At 38.9% G+C, this 26,010-nt stretch overlaps 1 protein-coding gene across 1 annotated transcript; it reads right to left on the bottom strand.

Moving 5' to 3' along the window:
* Positions 1 to 5,259: 5,259 nt before the first annotated feature.
* On the bottom strand, positions 5,260 to 25,034 carry LOC311251224 (Fc receptor-like protein 5). Its single transcript, XM_084343590.1, has 15 exons — positions 24,960 to 25,034; positions 24,599 to 24,631; positions 11,993 to 12,271; positions 11,526 to 11,825; positions 10,742 to 11,011; positions 8,366 to 8,608; positions 7,269 to 7,511; positions 7,062 to 7,175; positions 6,924 to 6,939; positions 6,757 to 6,830; positions 6,609 to 6,659; positions 6,425 to 6,440; positions 6,258 to 6,331; positions 5,966 to 6,016; positions 5,260 to 5,705 (listed from the first exon to the last, which is right to left on the bottom strand). The coding sequence occupies exons 1-15, from the start codon at positions 24,994 to 24,996 to the stop codon at positions 5,698 to 5,700; spliced, it is 1,809 nt and encodes a 602-aa protein (XP_084199716.1). The 5' UTR covers positions 24,997 to 25,034; the 3' UTR covers positions 5,260 to 5,697.
* Positions 25,035 to 26,010: the final 976 nt, after the last annotated feature.

The raw sequence follows: 26,010 nt of genomic DNA, 5'->3' as shown, positions 1-26,010 counted from the left end.
GTACTTACAAACAATTGCAGTGTGGTGAAAATTGATTTCTCAATGAAATTTATAACCAATTTGATTAACGAAAATATTTTAGGTTATTAACTGCCACTTTGAGCCATTTGCTATTGCTGCTATCGATTCAAGTTGAAAGTGCTCTGTAGAAATTGTAAGAATTTCAGTTCAGTATTTGAGTATCTCTTATTCAATGTATTGCAGTCAAGCTGAATTTGATGACAATTTAAGTGTTAATCACAGCATGCCACTGGCCCTGTGATACAAAGAAGTTTATATGTGGCTGTTACTGCCTTGCACTTCAGCCTGAGTAAGAAGTAGAGCTGGAGATTGAGCCACAGCGTGCTTCCAGCCCTGTGAAACAGAAGTTTTGTACTTAGCTGTTACTGTTACGTGTTTCGGCCTTAGTCAACTTCCCCTGCATACTACTAACCCTGCATTCCAGTTAGTGCCTGTTGAATGTTTGGTAAGCAAAGTTACGCTTGTAAACTGTATTTATCTTTATTGGCCTCAATCTGTATGCCCAGAGCCACTAGATTGTGCCAGAGCCACCCCTCCTCCACAGGAAGCTACCCCCTATAATGTAGGCTATAACTCAGTTTGGTTAGGCTAGTGTACTTCCCCCAAGCTACACTACAGAGTGTCTGCCACAGCAACACCATAACCAACCACACGATTGTTGTTGGAAAGCTTGTTTAACAATGGAGAGCCTCAGTGTAGAGTGGTTTATTTCTTCCCTGGCACAGAGTGTAAAACCTGGCTGCCCTGAAGTCATTAGCATGTTAAATGTCAGTGAGTGCAATGAAGAGATAGAGTCCCTACTTAAGGACAGGTGTGATGCACAGACCGCATCCCAAGACCAGTTGTTAAGATGTTTGCTTTTGAGGCAAAAATAGGCAAACCAGCCTTGCTGTTCAGAGCAAAACAACCCTAGAGCAGGAGTTGGAGCTCCTAAGAGTGCATAATTCTAGTCTTCTCCATGAAGTTCAGATGGCTAATAAGAAAGCCATGCACTATTTAGATGGCCTGCACTCAGCAGAGTTAGATCTTTGCTCACACAAAGAGGAGTTGTTAAGGCTTAGGTCAGAAAGTTTTTCCCCACCACAGTCGTTCAGCCAATGTGATTCTGGTTACTCCGATTCACACTCCTCCCTTGATGGAAGGTTAACTCCCTCACCACTGAGAAGATGTGAACAATTCCGAACTGACCCTAAGTCCTTGGGAAATTAAGTTAGTTCCTCCACCTACACTGAGAAACATAGATAACAGGAATATGACTTCCCATCTTCCAGAAACAGAGAGTGAGGTCACAGGTAGTTTATCCCCCAGAAGATATTCTTCCCACTGTTCCCAGTCTCTGATGCATGACACCTTCATCAGTGCCCCTCCCACTGAAAGGGGGACCAGATAACTCCAGCAATGGTTGCAGCCATTCAAGTTAAATATTCCCGGCGTGAGCATCCCAGAGATTATTACATGCGTTTTAGGCATGCGTACTTTCAGGGCAAGAATGCACCAGGCTTAGAAGAGAACCCTACCTTCAAGTCTTAATTTGTGAATAACCTTCACCCATGTGTACGCACTCATGTTTTAATTATGATGTGTCAAGAAAACCTCCCACTGAATGAGATAAGGAAGATGACACAGGTGGTTTGGGAAACTGTTGTCACTTCCAAATGCATTGGTAAGACACCTGAGCCTGCCTGCTCAAAATAAGTCTGACTACCACCAGTAATCAGCACTGAAATCCAACAAGTGAACACAAACACTCTTGGACACTCCAGAAATGACTATATCATTGTAGGTGCCACTCTCTGCACCTCACCTAACCTTCCTGTTCTCACTAACCCAGAGATTAACTGAGAACAACACAGAGAACAACACAGATGTAAAATGTAAAAACAAGAGGCGTATCTCATGCAGCCAGTGTAGTTACATGATTTGAGTCAATTGATCACATGACCTGGAAGCTATTGAGCAAAAATGCTAAGACTTACATATAAAAATTAGTAAAAGAAATATTGAGAGATGTAAAATGTAAAAACAAGAGGCATATCTCATGCAGCCAGTGTAGTTACATGATCCCAACGTGATTTTGAGTCAATTGATCACATGACCTGGAAGCTATTGAGTAAAAATGCTAAGATTTTTTCTCAATAGCATTTTGCTCAATAGCATAAAGAAAATTCATAAAAAAATATTTAGATGTAAAATGTAAAAACAAGAGGTGTATCTCATGCAGCCAGTGTAGTTACATGATCCCACACTGACTTTGAGTCAATTGATCACATGACCTGGAAGCTAATGAGCTAACATGCTTATATTTACATATAAAAAAAAATATATATATATATATATTTAGAGATGTAAAATGTAAAAACAAGAGGCGTATCTCATTCAGCCAGTGCAGTTACATGATCCCAACATGATTTTGAGTCAATTGATCACATGACCTGGAAGCGATTGAGCTAAAATGCTAATATTTGCTAAAAATGCTAATATTTATTAATAAAAATTAATAAAAATTATGAACAGATGTAAAATGTAAAAACAAGAGGTGTATCTCATGCAGCCAGTGCAGTTACATGATCGCAACATGATTTTGAGTCAATTGATCACATGACCTGGGAACTATTGCGCTAACATGCTAATATTTGCATATAAAAATTAATAAAAAATATTTAGAGACGTAAAATGTAAAAACAAGAGGTGTATCTAATGCAGCCAGTGTAGTTACATGATCCTGACAGGATTTTGAGTCAATTGATCACATGACCTGGAAGCTATTGAGCTAGCACGCTCATATTTGCACGTAAAAATTAATAAAAAATATTAAGAGACGTAAAACGTAACACCAAGAGGCGTATATCATGCAGCAAGTGTAGTTACATGATCCCACACTGATTTTGAGTCAATTGATCACATGGCCTGGAAGCTATTGAGCTAAAATGCTAATATGTGTTAATAAAAATTAATAAAAATTATGAACAGATGTAAAATGTAAAAACAAGAGGCGTATCTCATGCAGCCAGTGTAGTTACATGATCCCGACATGATTTTGAGTCAATTGATCACATGACCTGGAAGCTATTGAGCTAACATGCTAATATTTACATGTAAAAATTAATACAAAATAAGAACAGATGTAAAATGTAAAACCAAGAGGTGTATCTCATGCAGCCAGTGTAGTTACATGATCCCACACTGATTTTGAGTCAATTGATCACATGACCTCGAAGCTATTGAGCTAAAATGCTAATATTTGCTAAAAATGCTAATATTTGTTCGTAAAAATTAATAAAAATTATGAACAGATGTAAAATGTAAAAACAAGAGGCGTATCTCATGCAGCCAGTGTAGCTACATGATCCCAACATGATTTTGAGTCAATTGATCACATGACCTGGAAGCTATTGAGCTAAAGTGCTAATATTCATATGTAAAAAATAATAAAAAATTTAAAAAAATATTTAGAGACGTAAAATGTAAAAACAAGAGGCGTATCTCATGCAGCCAGTGTAGTTACATGATCCCACACTGATTTTGAGTCAATTGATCACATGGCCTGGAAGCTATTGAGCTAACATGCTAATATTTACATACAAAAATGAGCAAAAAATAATAAAAATGAATAGAAAATATTTAGAGACGTAAAACATAAAAACAAGAGGCGTATCTCATGCAGCCAGTGTAGTTACATGATCCCAACATGATTTTGAGTCAGTTGATCACATGACCTGGAAGCTATTGAGCTAACATGCTAATATTTACATATAAAAATTACAAAAAAATAATAGAAATTAATTTAAAAAATTTTGAGACGTAAAACGTAAAAACAAGAGGCGTATATCATGCAGCCAGTGTAGTTACATGATCCCAACATGATTTTGAGTCAATTGATCACATGACCTGGGAGCTATTGAGCTAACATGCTAATATTTGCATATAAATATTAATAAAAAATAATAAAAATTACTAGAAAATATTAAGAGATGTAAAACGTAAAAACAAGAGGCGTATCTCATGCAGCCAGTGTAGTTACATGATCCCACACTGATTTTGAGTCAATTGATCACATGACCTGGAAGCTATTGAGCTAACATGCTAATATTTGCATATAAAACTTAATAAAAAATATTTAGAGATGTAAAATGTAAAAACAAGAGGCGTATCTTATGCAGCCAGTGTAGTTACATGATCACACACTGATTTTGAGTCAATTGATCACATGACCTGGGAGCTATTGAGCTAACATGCTAATATTTGCATATAAATATTAATAAAAAATAATAAAAATTACTAGAAAATATTAAGAGATGTAAAACGTAAAAACAAGAGTCGTATCTCATGCAGCCAGTGTAGTTACATGATCCCACACTGATTTTGAGTCAATTGATCACATGACCTGGAAGCTATTGAGCTAACATGCTAATATTTACATATAAAAATTAATTAAAAATATTTACAGATGTAAAATGTAAAAACAGGGCTTCCGAGTTAAAAATTAAAAATGACATCAAGAATCAGTCATTATAACGCATCCACGAAACATAAGACATTTACATCTAATCATATCATATACTCACTTACATTTACATTACATTGTGTTCGTCTGTGCATGTTATACTGTTGTATGATTATACTGTGTGGGCCTGTACATCCTGCATGTGTGTGCTGCTTCATACTCTCTAAACTGAATTTAATATAAAATGAGGTCAGAACTTTTATTTGTTGGTCGATTTTCTTTCATCTGTTCCACAAAGAAAAGAAGTACAAACGTGCTGTTGCCTTCTTATCGCTCTAAAGAGTCATATTTTGTTTGAGTTTTGCACTAATATTATCTTAAATGTTTCAAACAATGTTCAAACCCCCAAAAATGGTTTCATTCAGTCGCCTGACTGACTGGTGCCAGTTTAGTAAAAAACATAAAGAAATGTAAATGAGATATAAAACAGTTCCACAGTATGAAGCATCATGTTGGGACACCAAGATAATTGACATGCAGGACAACATATGTCTTAATGGGCTTGACTCTAATAAACATTATGAAGAGTGAGCAGTGACACAAATATGAAGAGACTTCAAACTGAAGTAACTCCAGTTATTTTCCTTCTGTTCCCTCTAAATCTATGAGGAACACTGCTGACAGCTTGTTGCTGGAACAAGTTTATTGATGCAAAAATGGTCAACCAACTTTTAAAAATACACATATATATATATAAAAAACATGAAATACAGAGAATATGAAGCCATTTTTAAAATAACAGAAGAAAGCTTGTAAGTATAACAGGATCATTTTTTCCCCACATAAAATACATTAAATGTTATAAATGTTTAACTCTTTTTAATCAGAAACTACAAAAGATGCTGACTTTAAAGTTGCACTATCACCTCGTACCGAGTGTCGAGGCAACAACAAACAACAACAAAGGTGTCAGAACATACCGGACGTTAACAACAAGACATTTCATTTATTATATGTGATAATCTAAACTCTTTATACCAAATACAACAGAAGATTAAAACCATATGATACATTTATTTGAAATGAGCTGCTATTAGATTAACTTGACAAAATACTGTTTGTTATTTGGACGGCACAGCTGCACACAGTGATCACATAAAAGCTGTGAAAGTACACAGATGGAGTTTTTCATGTTGTCGTCCGTTCCATTGGTTTAGTTGATACAGATTTCTTTATTGACCTGAAAGAAAAAGCAAAGTCAACAAAAAAGAGACTGAGGTTGATGTCAGGATTAACATGTTGTGTCACCTCTCTCTCTCTCTCTCTCTCTCTCCCCCTCTCTGTTATTACGATCAATAAAAGAATATGTGAGATTATTGGATTAATTAGAAATGTAAATATGTGTAAACTTAAAGGATTGTCAGTGAATCATTGGCAGTTAACAGTCTTCTTCTAGTATTTCTAACAGCTCCATGGTGAATAAAAAGGTATAAACTGTACCATGTTCAGCTTCTTGACGGCCTCTGATTGAATCATAGAGACAAACATCACCTACAGAGAAATGAAAATCAAGCCAAGGTTCGTTTAATCACTTTAACTGTAAACAACAAATGAATCATGTGAGACCTCAGATTGTTTTGATCATTTAAAATGTGTTTATAGGCTCAAACAGACTGAGACCACGCAGCAACTCTATTTTCATTTGATTGCAAATGATAATATCAGCTAAACAATTTGAGTTAAAAGTTGATTGTCATAGGTATATAAGATTAGATTTATAATATTAGTTTACCGTGGAGAAGAGCAGAGTAATGATCATTCTCGTAGTCCACACCATCTGCGTTGGCGCTCTCAGACTGGACTGGTCTACAACACGTATCAGATACAGAACATTTAAACAGGAACATAAAAATGTGTTGATGTTATGTTGAAAATGAGACGAGAGAGTGTTGCACCTACCTGACGAAGACTGAATCTGTGAAAGAGACGTTTGCTGTTAGATGTTTAACTCAGTCTGAAATATGTCATTTCAGACAAATAAATATGCTCAAGGATTGTCAATAAGTCATTTACAGTTAAATTAAATAGTCTTCTTCTAGTATTTCTAACAGCTCCATGGTGAATAAAAAGTTATAAACTGTACCATGTTCAGCTTCCTGACGGCCTTCGATTGTGTCATAGAGACAATCATCACCTACAGAGAAATAAATATCAAGCCAAGGTTAGTTTACAATACTTATTAAACAAACTAAGATTTTTTTAGATTACTTAAGATTAGTTTAACTGCTTACCATGGTGAAGAGCGGAGTAATGATCATTCTCGTAGTCCACACGATCTGCGTTGGCGCTCTCAGACTGGACTGGTCTACAACACGTATCAGATACAGAACATTTAAATAGGAACATAAAAATGTGTTGATGTTACGTTCAACATGAGATGAGAGAGTGTTGCACCTACCTGACGAAGACTGAAGCTGTGAAAGAGACACTCGTTGTTAGATGGTTGTTATACTGCTGTTCTATCTCATGAGATCAGAGTATGTGTGTGTATTTCAATAATTAAAAAACATCTGATAATAGAAGAAGAAGGTCTCACCCTTGGACGCTCTGTAGCAAAACAAAACGAGCAGAGGAACAACAAGAACGACTCCACAAACCAGCCCAACAATCAACAGGACAGGAAATGAAGAGCTTTCAGGCCTCGACACTGCTGGAATAAATAGTGAAACAATATTCATCTGAATATCTTTTGAGTCAAATAAAAAAAACAGCAAAAAGCAGCAAGTATTTTAATCCTACTCACCCTGAACTGACATCCAGCTCTGTGCTGACTTTTGTCCTGAGTGTTGACACTTGTAGAATCCTTCATCTGACTTTGACACTGCAGAGATATTTAACTCCCATCTGCTGTCATATTGAATCAGTTTCTCATTGCGATAGAAAAACACAGCGGAGCCAAATGTTTGACGTCTTAATTTGCAGCTCAGACTAACAGGATCTCCTTCAGTCACAGGACGGGCCGGGCTCAGCAGAATAATATCTGCATCTGTTAAACAGTCAAAGAATACGAGGTTGAGAATGAGTTTACGTACAATGATGTGAATAGATCACCCTTGTTGTTTTGTTTATTTTACACATTTATTTTACATAATAAAATCTGACATTTGATCTTGTGTAGATACCATATGAAACAAATAAGATTAAACTGAGCTTTTTGACGATGTCAACAAATATATAAATATAATATTTGCCGTTGTTTAAATGAAAACCAAAGAAGTATGAAGTTGGTCCACAGCAGAGTTTTCTGGTGTGCAGCTAGACGTTCATTCAATATAGATTCTTTGGCATCGCCTGTGTTTGACCAGAACCCGACTGAATTATACTGCTGTGCAGAGGACTAATGATTTTAAACCCAACTGCACAGTAGTTTTTGGATAATAATCTTGTGGATCAATGATTCAATGATATTATCTTGAGCTCTTTGTTTGCTTTGTTAAAAACATTACTTTGAAAAATAGGTGACATTTTTTTGGTTTGTTTTGGTGTAACTTGTTTTGTGTGTTAAGATGCTGCTAAATGTGGATGATGTTTACAAATGATATAAAAAAATAAGACTGAATCATAATAAAATAGGTTGAACCTATTTAAGTCAATCTACAGATAGTAGAAAACATTATTTTAATTAATTCTGGTCACCTGCAGTTACTGAAGATACCATATAGTAAAAGACTGGGCCAAACTCTTTCAGACATCTTTCTCCCACAGTGTGGTCACTGTGGTCTGTCTGATCGTGCTTTGGATACAACTGATCAACTAGCAAAACAATATTCGTCTGAATTTCTTTCCAAGTAAAAAAAAACAGTCTACAAAAAAAGCAGCAAGTATTTTAATCCTACTCACCCTGAACTGACATCCAGCTCTGTGCTGACTCTTGTCCTGAGTGTTGACACTTGTAGAATCCTTCATCTGACTTTGACACTGCAGAGATAATTAACTCCCATCTGCTGTCACTTTGAATCAGTTTCTCATTGTGATAGAAAAACACAATGGAGCCAAATGTTTGACGTCTTAATTTGCAGCTCAGAATAACAGGATCTCCTTCAGTCAAAGGACGGGTCGGGCTCAGCAGGATCATATCTCCACCTGTTAAACAGTCAAAGAAGACCAGGTTTCAGTCAGAGATCAGCTGGTTGAGGAACTTGAGAATGAGTGGATGTAGAGAGATGAGAAAAGACACATACTGGGTTTGTTTCTTTGACTTTCCTCATTGATTTAACAGTGATCATAAAATCTGACATTTCATCTTCATACACCTTGTTTGTCTTACTGTTCAAGAACCCTTTCAGTTGGCTGAATCTGCAAACTCACAGCTAAATATCACTAAATCCTTCACACTGGACTTTAAATGGTGATCATGGACCTAAAAACTGAAGAACAGATCAGCCACAAATCTATATTCTATATTTATACATGGTTAAAATCACAGTGTGATTAAATACTTAAGGCAAGGCAAGTTTATTTGTATATCACAATTCAGACACAAGGCAACTCAAAGTGCTTTACAGGTGCATACAATTACAGTAAAAGTATTTAAAATACATTAAAACAAAACATTAAAACAAGTTAAGAAATAGGAAAGTAGGCTAAAATAGAATAGATTTCCTACGCACAATAATAGAAAACAAAAGTCACAGAGAAAATAGAAGTTACAGTGCAGTTCAAAGCCTTAAAATTGCTTCGGTTAAAGGCAGTGGCAAACAGAAAGGTCTTGCACTATACGAAAGCTGCAGTAAACAGTAATGTTTTCAGCCCTGATTTAAATGAGCTGACAGTTTGTGCACTCCTCAGGCGTTCAGGGAGTTTGTTCCACAGGTGAGGACCATGGAAGCTAAATGCAGCTTCACCCTGCTTGGTTCCGACCCTGGGGACACTGAGTAGACCTGTCCCTGATGACCTGAGGGCTCTGGATGCTTCATATCCCACCAGCAGCTCTGACATGTATTTAGGTCCAAGACCATTTAGTGATTTGTAGACCAGTAACAGGATTTTAAACTCCATCCTTTGGCTCACAGGGAGCAGGTGCAGGGATTTTAGGACTTCCTAAAATCAGATCAGAAGCCAGATTTCTGGCTTGGTCAGTGGTTTTTAGTGTAATTGAGTGAAGTTGGCCACTGACCTCAAGCCTTGCGTTTTTGGGACCAAAAACAATGACTTCTGTCTTTTCAGCATTCAGCTGAAGAAAGTTCTGGCCCATCCACTGAGTGACTTGTTGGATACATTCACTCAGCGACTGTAATGGACTGTAGTCATATGGTGACACGGATGTAGAGCTGTGTGTCATCAGAGTGGTAAGAGATGTTATGTTACTCCATGATCTGGGCCAGTGGGAGCATATAAATATTAAACAAAAGTGGCCCGAGAATAGAGCCTTGGGGGACTCCACATGTCATCTTTGTTCGCTCAGATTCACAATTACCTAGCGACACAAAGAAGTCTCGATCTTCTAAATAAGATTTGGGCCAATTTAGCACCGTAGCAGAAACTCCGACCCACTTCTCCAGTCTGTCGAGCAACATGTTGTGATCAATTGTGTCGAATGCAGCAATAAGATCCAGTAATACCAACACTGAAGTTTTTGATGCATCAGTATTAAGGCGTATGTCATTTAACACCTTAATAAGTGCAGTTTCAGTGCTGTGGTGTGGTCGAAAACCAGACTGGAAAGCATTGAAGAGATTGTTTGGGGTCAAGAAAGAGTGAATTTGTTGATAAACAACTCTCTCTGGATTTTGGTTTCCAACAAAGTGATCTTCTGCATGAGTTTGTGGAAATCGTCAGTGGTGAAGGGTGGCATCCTGTTGCTAGTTAGCTGCTAACAGGCTTGTGCTACCTCTTAGGTTCAGAAAGTGTTGAAGAGTTCGGAAAAAATGTTGAAATGAGCCAGCAATGTACTTTATCTCCAATTAATTATGCTCCCAGTGGTTTCTAAATATCCAGGAGTCACTGCCTGTAATCTCTCAGTGGAGAAAATAAAGAATAATAGTGGAAAAAAGGCAAGCAGAAGCGAGAGCAAGCAGAAAAGCATCTGCACCCAAGCAGATGCAGCAGGTAAATACTTAACTATGTTTATTAAGTGAAAACAATTAACGAGTGGAGAGATCATGAAGCAGAGTGTTGGGCAGAACTCTTAACATGTCAGTGTACTGTACTCCTCAACACACAACGGGATGTTTGAAATAATAAGTCAAAGAAAGACTAAATGTAATGAAATCATACCCTGTACAGTGATGTTGACTGCGCTTCTGAACTCCCCTGATCCAAACTCACACCAGTACACTGCATCACTGGGCCTGGAAGTGTTTATGTTGCATGTTGATCCAGTCATTGTCCCCCAGGTGATGCAGTATGACAGGTCTCTGTCCTCAGTCGATGACCTCATCACTGTCCACCCAGCAGAGTTTCCCTCACAGCTCAGTGAGACAGAGTCAGAGGTGAAGTGTTGAGCTCTATCAGGACTCACTGTGAGAGACGCTGATGAGTGAATATCTGGAAAACAACATGTGATAAGAGGTCAAACAGAGCACAGAGATCTTCAGATATAAAACGCCTCAATTCAAATAGTCCTTAGCTTTGTTTTTATTGCAACAAATTTCAGTGTTTTGGTAAAATTATGATTTCTACTTTGACCTCTTGCTACCATTTTGAGTACATTTTAAATGATAGACAACCAAGTGACTACAGCTGCTGTAAGCAGAAGAAGAGCTGAAGTATCCAGACTAAAAGTACTTTTTGCACATGAGAGCAGAGTTTTAGCCGAGATATCATATCTCTCTTTTTGTGTTTTATGTTAAAGAGTGAGGACAGAAGGAAACAAGTCAATTCCACCCAGTAAGGTGAAAAGCATGAAGTTTAGCTTGACGCTAGTGAGAAAGACAAGATCATAAGACCACAGTAAATTAATTTTCTTTTTTTCAAGATACTGTATGTTTATCATCATTTAGAAACAAGATGAACAGAGCTGATATAACATCTGTTTCTTAAGAGAGAGAAACACACTGACCTGCAGACCAGACAAACTTAGGGCCACTGTTATGAGTGTAAAACACTGGATCTCCTCTTCCAGCTCTGCACACATATCCTGCTGTGTGTGTTTGTCCATGAACAATGTAGGAATCCTGTTCAGTCCCACTGCTGCTGCCAGGTAGCAGCTCAGTAGGGAAGAAGCTGGCTGATGGATCAGCAACAACCTTATACCAGTCGAACCTCCATCCTGCAGATGGATCTTCAACTCTGCAGTTCAGAGTTACTGAGGCTCCAGCACTCAGCCATGATGGAGACCGAGTGAGGACAGGCCAGGGTTCTGTTGGAAAATGATTTTTTAACTGAAAACATGTATTGATAGTGGATCAGATACATTCTGCACAATCAGTACATACTGAAGATTTACTTTAAAGATATATATGAACAAAAACAGCCTTTTAATGAGCTGTATGATCTTCACTTTGAAAGAAATGTGATGTGACTTACTGTCTGATACTGTCAGTTTGATGGGATCACTCCAATCTGTTGAAGAAAGCTGCGTATGTTTCTTTCTGCCCTTACACCTGTAGTCTCCACGGTGGGATTCAGAAACAGATGTAATACTGTGTTCACTTTGATTTGAAGGTTTTTCTGAGCTGGTTGTTCTCCATTCATACTCCCACTCAGTGTCTCCGCCATCTTTGATCTCACATCTGAGAGTGATCCTCTCTCCTCTGTATATTTCAGACCAGTTTGGCTGCAGAGTCACAACAGCCTTGTTTGGACCTGTTCATGTTCAAGAATTCACAGAAAGGAAACAAAAGTGACAAAATGTTAAATCCACGTCATGTCTTTTTTCTAATCAATCAACAAATATAAATTGTTGATTGATAAACAGGAAAAATAAAATAATAATTAAATATTTAAAATCAGAGAAAAGACAGTTGATCACCTTCAGCATGTCCGAGTGTATTCAGCACTAAAACAAAGATTAAAACTTCATTAGACCAGAATCACAGGCATTTAAAATCCAGATATAAACAGCATCACACATTTCTGTGATGATATTCTGCTACAGAGCTACAGAGAGAGGACACACATTTTAAAAACTCTTTAAAATAAATATATCAGTAATCAATAAACTGAATTCCAAACATATATACACAACGATACCTTTGGACCATATGCCGTACAATCACTGTGCAAATATGTGTGCAAAAGCCAGTGTAAAGATAAGCAGTCAAGTAGTATATTAAACAAAAGTCTCCACTCTGAACCAAGAAACAAATCCTGCCTATATAACCACCATGTTGATAACAAACATGAGTCTGCCTCTGAAAGTCAGCAACGTACTCACAGAATAACCCCAGCACAGAGAGCCAAGTGTGCCCCATGTCCACCTCCAACTGTCGCTCTGCTTCTGAGAAAAACTTCTACTTTGCATTGATAATAATCCAGGAAAGAGAGCTCCTCCTCTCCTTTTACACATTACTCAATCACCTTCACTTGTGGCTTTGGCCGCAGCATACTTTGACGTGTTCACACTTCCTGCCCACTGCAGCGACATATAAGCTCGTCTCTAATGCACGAGCTGTGTGCCTGGTCCCATAAGATAAGAAAGTACAAGAAGTTATTATGATGATCTTGAATCACATCACATCATATACGAACTAACAACACATTTTGTTTACATATGCATGTTATGGAGAATACGCCCTCTGCTCTTGCACCTCCCAGTGCCTGTATTGAGATGAGGTGCGTGCTGTCTGTATACAGTGCGTGCATCAGTGTTGACGCTGAGGCTCTGCAGAGATTCACATCTCCAGACTCCATTTTGAGTTGTGGCCTGTTTCAACTCCCACATCAAAAGTGTGCTTGTATTTCAATCATTTATATCTTCTGTACTTATTATTAAATAAAAATATGAGCTTTTTTTAAAAAACAAAATGTTGCCACAGAGAATGAGTGGGAGGCACATCAACACAAGGTTGGTGGTTTAGATTCTGCCTCCGGCTACAACTTCAACTTTTAACATGACTACTGCTACTACCACTACTACAGCCTTTACACTACTACTATGTTCAGGTGAACGACCAAATCAATATGTACATTTCACATCTGCACAAGTTCATAGTAAGCAGACTAAGTAATGTGATATCATTTCTCAAAACATGAAAACATGCTATATACACTGTGGTGTAAGTGTAAATGTGGGTATCACAGCAACACATCTCTGTAAGAGGAACTGCGAAGATGACTTACGGCCATCACACTATCAGTCAATCATTAAAAACATCCTGAGGAAAACCCCTTGATAGCATTTTGGGGTTAGTGTTGCCTCTAAAGGTTTAAAATGGTATTTCAGACATGAAGTGTTTCATATCCGTATGTTTCTCTCAACGCAACAAGTCTCAAAATTGAGCTTTTTCTTAATGGAGTCTGGTGACTTTTCCACGGACCACAAGAAACAGTTTATATTAGTGACTGTTAACTGTATTTGTAAAATTTGACATGTTTACCCTGAAAATGTCATATTCTTAATTAAATTTGGTGTAAATGATGAAACCAGTTGAAACAGAGAAAGAGAGGAGGAGAGAGGGTGGAGGTAGAGACAAGTGGAGAGAGGGGGAGAAAGGGAGAGGGGCAGAAAGAGAGGGGGAGAAAGAGCGAAGGGGAGAGAGGGGGGAAGAGAGAAGGGGGAGAAAGAGAGGTTTGGGTTTTAAAGTCTCTTTATTAATCCACTTCAAGAAGCAAACAAAAATCAGTCATTCACTTGCTTCAGGATAACAACAACAACAACCAAATCGACACCAACAACACAAAGAGTTTCAGATGTATATAACTCCCCGTCCTCCCCCACAGAGCACAGAACCTCCCCAACAGCCCATATATGTTTGAAAGCCTGCAAAGTGTCCATCATTTTATAGTAGGCATGTTCCACCCGCAGTCTGGCCTTCAGCAGGCCTTGCAGAAACGACACCGGTTCCACACTGCCCACAGTTTGAGCTAGATTTCTGCGAGTCAGCCAGATGGCCAACTTTGCAGAACCAGCTATGAAGTTTAAGAGTGTGTGGACACACTTCTTCTTGATAATGTATTTTGGGCCAAAAATAAACAAATCAAAAGAAAAAACCTCCCCAAGACCCTGAAACCAGGTTTTTAACAACTCAAACAAAGCGTCCAGGCGTGGACACTGAACAAATAAATGTGCTAAAGTCTCAGGTGCACTCTGTATCTGTTTGTAGCTATTGCACCGTGCACAATCCTCCACTGGAGGTCTGCTGTCCGTTTTTCAACGGGCAACTTGTACAGGGACCGCCAGCTGCCTTTCAGGAAACGTCTGGGCCACCTCGACTCCTCCATCCCTGCCAGAGACTGCACATTTAGGGTCTTGACGCTGATGTGATTGAGTGCTTTCCTTCCCACAGCCTGAAACTTGTCCAGGTGAGTTTCGAACGACAGCAGCTGACCTCCTCCCTCCTGCCACTCCCCCACAGCTGGGGTGATGTACAGAGAGGGGAAGCTGTATTCACACTCCTCACTCCACTGATCACGCAGCGTGCGATCTTCTGCAGTCTCTCTCAGGTGTTGAGGCAGGGCAGCACAGACTTCCTCCACCACTTTATTGATCAGCCTGATAGAGGTGATGTTGCTGTTGTTTTTCAGAATGTCCACAGATGTCGCCATCGTCTTCATTAGATGGCCCAGTTTGGTGCAGCCAGCTCTGCTCAGATCCCACGTAAATGTAAATGAAAAAAGAAACAGACTATTTTGTTTGTTTCTTGAAGTGGCTCAATAAGAGTCTGTATGAATGAACGTCACATAAATAACATCAGCTCACAACTACAATACAAACCACATTCACAGATATAATCTCCACATGACCTCTGAACAGTGGACTTGACCTTTCACACGTGTAGCACACAAGAAGTAGTCGCCTCTCACATACAGCTCGTCTGGCTAATGTCCAAACAGCCCAGAGTAGCAGAGCATGTGTGAACACTGCTGTATGGATCAGAACCACAGTAAGTGTGAACGTTGGTCTGCCTGTAAACGGTGACGTCACATGTGAATAGTTTCACAGGCAGCAGTCTATCATAGCTAGCTTAGCTAACGTTAGCTACAAGCTGACGATGCTAACATGTCAGTGTTGGGTTAATACACCCGACAGCAACATAAGGAGCTAACGTTAGCTACGTTGAAAGTAATAAAACATTTCCCCAACAACACAAACCAGCTCATTACCTGTCCAACAGAGAAACAGCTAACATGGCGTCCGTCTTCAGGACTTCGGCTCCTCCAGCTGTCGCCATCTTTGAACAGCTACTCCAACGTTGACTCGTTTCACCTCCTGAGCCACCTTTTTGTTTGTAGCTTCTCCAGTTCGGTCTCTGTTTTCTTGCTGTGTTTGTCAGTACAAGCTGCTGCAGCTACAGCTGCTGATGAGAAGTCTGTCTGTACTTTCTGTCTTTCTTGTCCGTAAACAGCTGCAGCGGTGCGGGGAAGAGACTCCGGTCACGCGCAGCGAGTGATGGGCGGAGTCAGCGCAGGGTGGGCGGGTCAGGACAGGTTGATTGACAGGTAGTCTGTCCATACAATGTCTTCTGGCTGCTACATCTGATTGGATGAAGTTATTACAGAGCTGTCGCTGTCAGAGACCAGGGGTTGCTTGTGTTTCCATGTTGTTTTATGTTTTGATTGCTGTCTGGATGTTGAGACATTTCATACAGATATAATAAAAATGCCTCTGAACAGAATTACCAACTCCAGCTTCAAGTTAAAGTCTCAAACAGCTGTGGAGCTTTCACAGGAGGCAGGTTAGTGGAGTTGGTATGGGGCCGTCCACTGAGGCTGACTGGGAGCAGCTGGACCCCAGTGCTCCCAGTAACAGTATAAACAGGTAATGATGTAATAAATAACACTGTAATGGAAGATAAAGGATCTCTGCTTGTGTTTGTTTTTATCCTGAAGACATCTAACATGACAGTAACATCAAACCTTCTCAGTTGCAGTCATGTATTGATGTCAGCAGGTGGCGCCACTGGTTAAAGTGAAGTCAGAAGAAAGCTTGTATGTGTAACAGGATTTTATTTGTTCACGTAAAAACATTAAATGTTATAAATGTTTAACTCTTTTTAATCAGAAACTACAAAAGATGCTGACTTTAAAGTTGCACTATCACCTCGTACCGAGTGTCGAGGCAACAACAAACAACAACAAAGGTGTCAGAACATACCGGACGTTAACAACAAAACATTTCAGTTATTATATGTGATAATCTAAACTCTTTATACCAAATACAACAGAAGATTAAAACCATATGATACATTCATTTTAAATGAGCTGCTATTAGATTAACTTGACAAAATACTGTTTGTTATTTGGACGGCACAGCTGCACACAGTGATCACATGAAAGCTGTGAAAGTACACAGATGGAGTTTTTCATGTTGTCGTCCGTTCCATTGGTTTGATTGATACAGATTTCTTTATTTACCTGAAAGAAAAAGCAAAGTCAACAAAAAAGAGACTAAGGTTGATGTCAGGATTAACATGGTGTATCACATTTCACTATAATTAGAAATGTAAATATGTGTAAACTTAAAGGATTGTCAGTGAATCATTGGCAGTTAATAGTCTTCTTCTAGTATTTCTAACAGCTCCATGGTGAATAAAAAGGTATAAACTGTACCATGTTCAGCTTCTTGATGGCCTCTGATTGAATCATAGAGACAAACATCACCTACAGAGAAATGAAAATCAAGCCAAGGTTAGTTTAATCACTTTAACTGTGAACAACAAAATGAATCATGTGAGACCTCAGATTGTTTTGATCATTTAAAATGTGTTCATAGGCTCAAACAGACTGAGACCACGCAGCAACTCTATTTTCATTTGATTGCAAATGATAATATCAGCTTAACAATTTGAGTTAAAAGTTGATTGTTTGAAGAATTCTGGTATTTCTTAAAGGATAACTACCGTTTCTTACAACCTAGTTTCGTGGCAGATAATGCGTTATATAGAGGCAGTGTGTCGGTGCCCTGTTACTCACATTATATGGATATATCGGCGCTACACTCGATCTAATTTCGTCCGAATGACTTCAAATGACACCAAAGTTATCTGGGTGAGTAAATGATCATATATTTTGCTAGTAATAAGGTCCAGGTTGTAAAAAACGGTAGTTATCCTTTAACCCTCCTCCAGTCTTTGGTCTTGCTTCACCAACTAAGAAGTGGTTTAGGAACGGCTAATCGTCCTCGAGACGACTACAAGACAGCTTTCCTCTGTCAGACTTCACCTGATTGGATTCTTGTGTGTGTGTTTATCAAATTGTGTATCTGTGATGAAGTTGCTTTTCTATCTTTCAGGGAACGAAGCTTGATTTATTGATCTTCTGATGGTGTGGTCACTTTGGGTCTGTGTTTGGATACAACTGATCCAGTTTCTGTCAAGTGTTTTACAGTTTATATTGTTACATGCACTGCCCCTTTACAAACCTTGAGTCTGGAAATGATTTGATGCTAAGACTCACACTTTCTGAGCACTTTCTGATTATTTCCAGGTTTACGTGACAATATTAGAGATTTTCAATGGTCTCAGACTTTTGGACCCCACTGTATAAGTATATAAGATTAGATTTATAATATTAGTTTAACTGCTTACCGTGGAGAAGAGCGGAGTAATGATCATCCTCGTGGTCCACACCATCTGCGTTGGCGCTCTCAGACTGGACTGGTCTACAACACGTATCAGATACAGAACATTTAAATAGGAACATAAAAATGTGTTGATGTTATGTTGAAAATGAGACGAGAGAGTGTTGCACCTACCTGACGTAGACTGAATCTGTGAAAGAGGAGTTTGCTGTTAGATGTGTAACTCAGTCTAAAATATGTCATTTCAGACAAATAAATATGCTCAAGGATTGTCAATAAGTCATTTACAGTTAAGTTAAATAATCTTCTTCTAGTATTTCTAACAGCTCCATGGTGAATAAAAAGGTATAAACTGTACCATATTCAGCTTTTTGACGGCCTCCGATTGTGTCATAGAGACAAACATCACCTACAGAGAAATAAATATCAAGCCAAGGTTAGTTTACAATACTTATCAAACAAACTAAGATTTTTTCAGATTACTGAAAATATAATATGTAAAAAATAAAGATTAGTCTAACTGCTTACCATGTTGAAGAGCGGAGTAATGATCATTCTCGTGGTCCACACGATCTGCGTTGGCGCTCTCAGACTGGACTGGCCTACAACACGTATCAGATACAGAACATTTAAATAGGAACATAAAAATGTGTTGATGTTACGCTCAACATGAGATGAGAGAGTGTTGCACCTACCTGACGAAGACTGAAGCTGTGAAAGAGACACTTGTTGTTAGATGGTTGTTATACTGCTGTTCTATCTCATGACATCAGAGTATGTGTGTGTCTTTGAATCATTAAAAAACATGTAATAATAGAAGAAGAAGGTCTCACCCTTGGACGCTCTGTAGCAAAACAAAACGAGCAGAGGAACAACAAGAATGACTCCACAAACCAGCCCAACAATCAACAGGACAGGAAATGAAGAGCTTTCAGGCCTGGACACTGCTGGAATAAATAGTGAAACAATATTCGTCTGAATTTATTTCAAGTCAAAATAAAAAACAGTTTACAAGAAAAAGCAGCAAGTATTTTAATCCTACTCACCCTGAACTGACATCCAGCTCTGTGCTGACTCTTGTCCTGAGTGTCGACACTTGTAGAATCCTTCATCTGACTTTGACACTGCAGAGATATTTAACTCCCATCTGCTGTCACTTTGAATGAGTTTCTCATTGTGATAGAAAAACACAGTGGAGTCAAATGTTTGATTTCTTAATTTGCAGCTCAGAATAACAGGATCTCCTTCAGTCAAAGGACGGGTCGGGCTCAGCAGGATCATATCTCCACCTGTTAAACAGTCAAAGAAGACCAGGTTTCAGTCAGAGATCAGCTGGTTGAGGAACTTGAGAATGAGTGGATGTAGAGAGATGAGAAAAGACACATACTGGGTTTGTTTCTTTGACTTTCCTCATTGATTTAACAGTGATCATAAAACCTGACGTTTCATCTTCATACACCTTGTGTGTCTTACTGTTCAAGAACCCTTTCAGTTGGCTGAATCTGCAAACTCACAGCTAAATATCACTAAATCCTTCATACTGGAGTTTAAATGGTGATCATGGACCTAAAAACTGAAGAACAGATCAGCCACAAATCTATATTCTATATTTATACATGGTTAAAATCACAGTGTGATTAAATACTTAAGGCAAGGCAAGTTTATTTGTATATCACAATTCAGACACAAGGCAACTCAAAGTGCTTTACAGGTGCATACAATTACAGTAAAAGCATTTAAAATACATTAAAACAAAACATTAAAACAAGTTAAGAAATAGGAAAGTAGGCTAAAATAGAATAGATTTCCTACGCACAATAATAGAAAACAAAAGTCACAGAGAAAATAGAAGTTACAGTGCAGTTCAAAGCCTTAAAATTGCTTCGGTGAAAGGCAGTGGCAAACAGAAAGGTCTTGCACTATACGAAAGCTGCAGTAAACAGTAATATTTTCAGCCATGATTTAAATGAGCTGACAGTTTGTGCACTCCTCAGGCGTTCAGGGACTTTGTTCCACAGGTGAGGACCATGGAAGCTAAATGCAGCTTCACCCTGCTTGGTTCTGACACTGAGGACACTGGGGACACTGGGGACACTGAGTAGACCTGTCCCTGATGACCTGAGGGCTCTGGATGCTTCATATTCCACCAGCAGCTCTGATATGTATTTAGGTCCAAGACCATTTAGTGATTTGTAGACCAGTAACAGGATTTTAAACTCTATCCTTTGGCTCACAGGGAGCCAGTGCAGGGATTTTAGGACAGGTGTGATATGGTCCATTTTCCTGCTGTTGGTCAGGACTCTGGCAGCAGCATTCTGGATGAGCTGCAGCTGCTTGATTGAATTTTTACTGAGACCTGTAAAGACACCATTACAATAATCTAATCTACTAAGAATAAATGCATGAACTAGTTTTTCCATGTCTTGTTTAGACGGAAGTCCTTTAATTCGTGCAATGTTTTTGAGATGATAATAGGCTGATTTAGTGATAGTCTTTATGTGGCTGTTAAAATTCAGGTCTGAGTCCATAACTACACCCAGATTTCTGGCTTGGTCAGTGGTTTTTAGTGTAATTGAGCTGGAGAAAGTTCTGGCCCATCCACTGAGTGCCTTGTTGGATACATTCATTCAGCGACTGTAATGGACTGTAGTCATATGGTGACACTGTGATGTAGAGCTGGGTGTCATCAGCATATGAGTGGTAAGAGATGTTATGATACTCCATGATCTGGGGCCAGTGGGAGCATATAGATATTAAACAAAAGTGGCCCGAGAATAGAGCCTTGGGGGACTCCACATGTCATCTTTGTTCGCTCAGATTCACAATTACCTAGCGACACAAAGAAGTCTCGATCTGCTAAATAAGATTTGAGCCAATTTAGCACCGTACCAGAATCTCCGACCCACTTCTCCATTCTGTCGAGCAACATGTTGTGATCAACTGTGTCGAATGCAGCACTAAGATCCAGTAATACCAACACTGAAGTTTTTGATGCATCAGTATTAAGGCTTATGTCATTTAACACCTTAATAAGTGCAGTTTCAGTGCTGTGGTGTGGTCGAAAACCAGACTGGAAAGCGTTGACAAGATTGATTTGGGTCAAGAAAGAATGAATTTGTGGATAAACAACTCTCTCTGGATTTTGGTTTCCAACAAAGTGATCTTCTGCATGAGTTTGTGGAAATCGTCAGTGGTGAAGGTTGGCATCCTCTTGCTAGTTAGATTGCTAGTTAGCTGCTAACAGGCTTGTGTTACCTCTTAGGCCTCATTCAGAAAGTGTTGAAGAGTTCGGAAAAAATGTTGAAATGAGCCGGCAATGTACTTTATCTCCAATTAATTATGCTCCCAGTGGTTCCTAAATATCCAGGAGTCACTGCCTGTAATCTCTCAGTGAAGGAAAAAAAGAATAATAGTGGAAAAAAGGTAAGCAGAAGCGAGAGCAAGCAGAAAAGCATCTGCACCCAAGCAGATACAGCAGGTAAATACTTAACTATGTTTATTAAGTGAAAACAATTAATTAGTGGAGAGATCATGAAGCAGAGTGTTGGGCAGAACTCTTAACAAGTCAGTGTACTGTACTCCTCAACACACAACGGGATGTTTGAAATAATAAGTCAAAGAAAAACTAAATGTAATGAAATCATACCCTGTACGGTGATGTTGACTGCGCTTCTGAACTCCCCTGATCCAAACTCACACCAGTACACTGCATCACTGGGCCTGGAAGTGTTCATGTTGCATGTTGATCCAGTCATTGTCCCCCAGGTGATGCAGTATGACAGGTCTCTGTCCTCAGTCGATGACCTCATCACTGTCCACTCAGTAGAGTTTCCCTCACAGCTCAGTGAGACAGAGTCAGAGGTGAAGTGTTGAGCTCTGTCAGGACTCACTGTGAGAGACGCTGATGAGTGAATATCTGAAAAACAACATGTGATAAGAGGTCAAACAGAGCACAGAGATCTTCAGATATAAAACGCCTCAATTCAAATAGTCCTTAGCTTTGTTTTTATTGCAACAAATTTCAGTGTTTTGGTAAAATTATGATTTCTACTTTGACCTCTTGCTACCATTTTGAGTACATTTTAAATGATAGACAACCAAGTGACTACAGCTGCTGTAAGCAGAAGAAGAGCTGAAGTATCCAGACTAAAGGTACTTTTTGCACATGAGAGCAGAGTTTTAGCCGAGATATCATATCTCTCTTTTTGTGTTTTATGTTAAAGAGTGAGGACAGAAGGAAACAAGTCAATTCCACCCAGTAAGGTGGAAAGCATGAAGTTTAGCTTGACGCTAGCGAGAGAGACAAGATCATAAGACCACAGTAAATTAATTTTCTTTTTTTCAAGATACTGTATGTTTATCATCATTTAGAAACAAGGTGAACAGAGCTGATATAACATCTGTTTCTTAAGAGAGAGAAACACACTGACCTGCAGACCAGACAAACTTAGGGCCACTGTTATGAGTGTAAAACACTGGATCTCCTCTTCCAGCTCTGCACACATATCCTGCTGTGTGTGTTTGTCCATGAACAATGTAGGAATCCTGTTCAGTCCCACTGCTGCTGCCAGGTAGCAGCTCAGTAGGGAAGAAGCTGGCTGATGGATCAGCAACAACCTTATACCAGTCGAACCTCCATCCTGCAGATGGATCTTCAACTCTGCAGTTCAGAGTTACTGAGGCTCCAGCACTCAGCCATGATGGAGACCCAGTGAGGACAGGCCAGGGTCCTGTTGGAAAATGATTTTTTAAATGAAAACATGTATTGATAGTGGATCAGATACATTCTGCACAATCAGTACATACTGAAGATTTACTTTAAAATACATATGAACAAAAACAGCCTTTTAATGAGCTGTATGATCTTCACTTTGAAAGAAATGTGATGTGACTTACTGTCTGATACTGTCAGTTTGATGGGATCACTCCAATCTGTTGAAGAAAGCTGCGTATGTTTCTTTCTGCCCTTACACCTGTAGTCTCCACTGTGGGATTTAGAAACAGGTGTAATACGGTGTTCACTTTGATTTGAAGGTTTTACAGAGCTGGTTGTTCTCCATTCATACTCCCACTCAGTGTCTCCTCCATCTTTGATCTCACATCTGAGAGTGATCCTCTCTCCAGTGTATATTTTAGACCAGTTTGGCTGCAGAGTCACGACAGCCTTGTTTGGACCTGTTCATGTTCAAGAATTAACAGAAAGGAAACAAAAATTTACAGAAGCTCAGAGGGACAAGTGAGATTTTTTCCCCCCGGTGCTCCATTTTCAGGATGACAGGATTTCAAATGTCAGGATGGAATATTATCTTTCTGTATGTGTGAAATCAAGCGAAAAACATTTTGTTCAAGAGGAAATTAAGGCTCATTTTTTTAAAGTGTTTCTTTCTGTAATACTCATTTTGACCACAAGAGGCTGAAGTGCACCACTGCTCATGTCCTGAATCATACATCATACGAGCACAGTGCAAAACAGGATTATATCAACATGGCTTATAAATAAGTTAGACTGTTGCTGCTGAACTTGGTGATAGTAACAATAACTTTACAGAGCTGCTGGATACAGTTAAGAGTGATTTTATTACTCATACATAGAGACTATAGAGTAATAAAGTTTAAAGACGTACAGAAATTATGCCAAAGAGCATTGAAACTGTTCTGGAGGTTTATAGTTTATCATTACTTTGATTATTTCAGACACTTTGGTTAATAATTTGTCAGCCATCTGTTTGTGAAGCATTTGGCAACTTGTGACTGTTGCAGCTCCCAGAGGTCAAACCAAGAAACACAGCATGTGGCAGCAAACACACCACGTCACTGCCCACAATGACTGAGTGTGTGACACATTGTTGTTACTGACTGTATCACACATATATAAACAGTGTTGGGCCATCATCATAATAAGGGATGATAAGAGAATAATAAGTGAAGGCTTTGGAAGGCAAGTGTCTGTTGGACCTCAGATACAGAACCAAAACAGACATTCTGCACTTCCCCATGAATAGTGAGGTTTATTGTTTTGTTCTTTTCTTTATGTTTAACCTGTGAACAAGTGGACTCTTTTGCAGTAAAACTCATTTGAGTGGCATTTTTGTGGCTTTTTAGTATAATACTGTTATAACTCAGGATTATTAGGATTAATTTAGGATTTGTTCATTGGATCTTTCTAACAGAGCAGCTTGAACAGCTTTTTCTACACAGCTTCAGTGAAACAAACTAAAGTAGCTTTACAGACACTAAACTTATTCCAGTGTGAAGTCAGTGGTATCATCAGAGCTACGCTCTCCAAGTAGCTTCCCTTAACAATTGAGCACTAAGTCATTTCATAATGTGCACTGAGGGAAATGAAACATATATGGAAAAACACAGCTGCATAAACAAGTGATCAAGAGTGATACAGTAGGTGACACATAGGACAAACATCATCAGTAAATACAGAAAAGTTAACTAGTCACCTTCAGCATGTCCGTACAGGAGTGTATTCAGCACTAAAATAAAGATTAAAACTTCATTAGACCACAATCAAATACAAAATCCAGCTGGAGTGTAACACATGTAAACACTCTTCAATATATAGAGGCCTGGTAAATAAGCAATACATGTGATTCCACAGCTATATACATAATACCTCAGATCATATACCGTACATGCATTGTCCAGGTATAAAAACTAGTGCGTAAGTAACTAGTTGAGTAATGTACTTAACATAATCCTCCAATCTGAACCAAGACAAATCAGCAACAAAGCTCACGCCTACACAACTACTACACTGATATAAATACTGAAAATCACATAGAAAGTCACAGGTGTACTCACAGAGGAACCCGAGCACACCGAGCAGAGTGTGACCCATCTTCACATCCAGCACCGACACTGACACTCTGTTTCTGATCGAACTTCCTACTTTGTATTAATACAAATGCAGCAGAGAGAAAAGAGAAGTTACATTTCTTAAAAATGTGACGGCAGAGTCTTTCATCAGCTTCTTCTTCTGAGTGCAGTCCTGACTCTGTTCTTGCTTCCCTTTTACACAACGCCTCAAACAACTGCAGTTGTGTTGAAAGTTTACGCTTCCTGTCCACTGTGAATAAACAATTGGCTCATCTCCCTTGCAGAAGTTTGTTCCTCATCCTTATTTCACATCCAACAAACATAAGACCGACACAATGCATGTGCTCCTTTTTACCTCTGAGACGAGGGCGGTTGTAGTTAAGTCCCAGGATGCCAAGTCAAGGTTACCTGTGAGCCTCATTCTCTAAAAGTTGTAGTACTCTCCAAGTAATAATAATCTGATTTTAAACTTGTTCTTTGACTCTTTTGCAGCTGAAAATGTCACCCTGCTTTACTCGACTCAACTTCTGCCACAAGAGAGAATAAAAATAAAATTTCCAGGGTGTGAATGATGACACAGTCTAATTCTTGCTATCACAGCATCACATCTTAATGTGTGAAACTGAACTAGAAACATATTTCAGTCATGCTGATGAGAAGAAGTTTTGTTAATTTGATTTGATTTTCCCTGTTGATTATCCTATTTGATGTACGTATGTGTCGTCACTTTAAGGTGGTTTTGTCACAACTTCACCCACAGGAAGTGACTGAGCTCGGAGAAAAACAGTTCTCATGAACAGTAGTGACCATGAAGACAGCAGAAAGCCGTCTCTTACCACTATAAAAGTAGTTAAAAATATGGTAGCACATTCTGTAAGGTAGAAAATATTCATCAAAATGAGAGCTGGGTGCAATATGTGCCGGGCAAGGGCGGGGACCTGGATGTAGCGAGGTACCATCTAGATATAATTGGGCTCACCTCCATGTACAGTTTTTGGTTCTGGAACCAGACTCCTGGAGAAAGGCTCCTTTTCCA

This window comes from Pagrus pagrus (assembly GCF_965226575.1).
Source record: "Pagrus pagrus genome assembly, chromosome: 22".
NCBI lineage: Eukaryota > Metazoa > Chordata > Actinopteri > Spariformes > Sparidae > Pagrus > Pagrus pagrus.
Note: the sequence above shows the minus strand (reverse complement) of the source record. Positions and strands in the feature narration are given on the sequence as shown.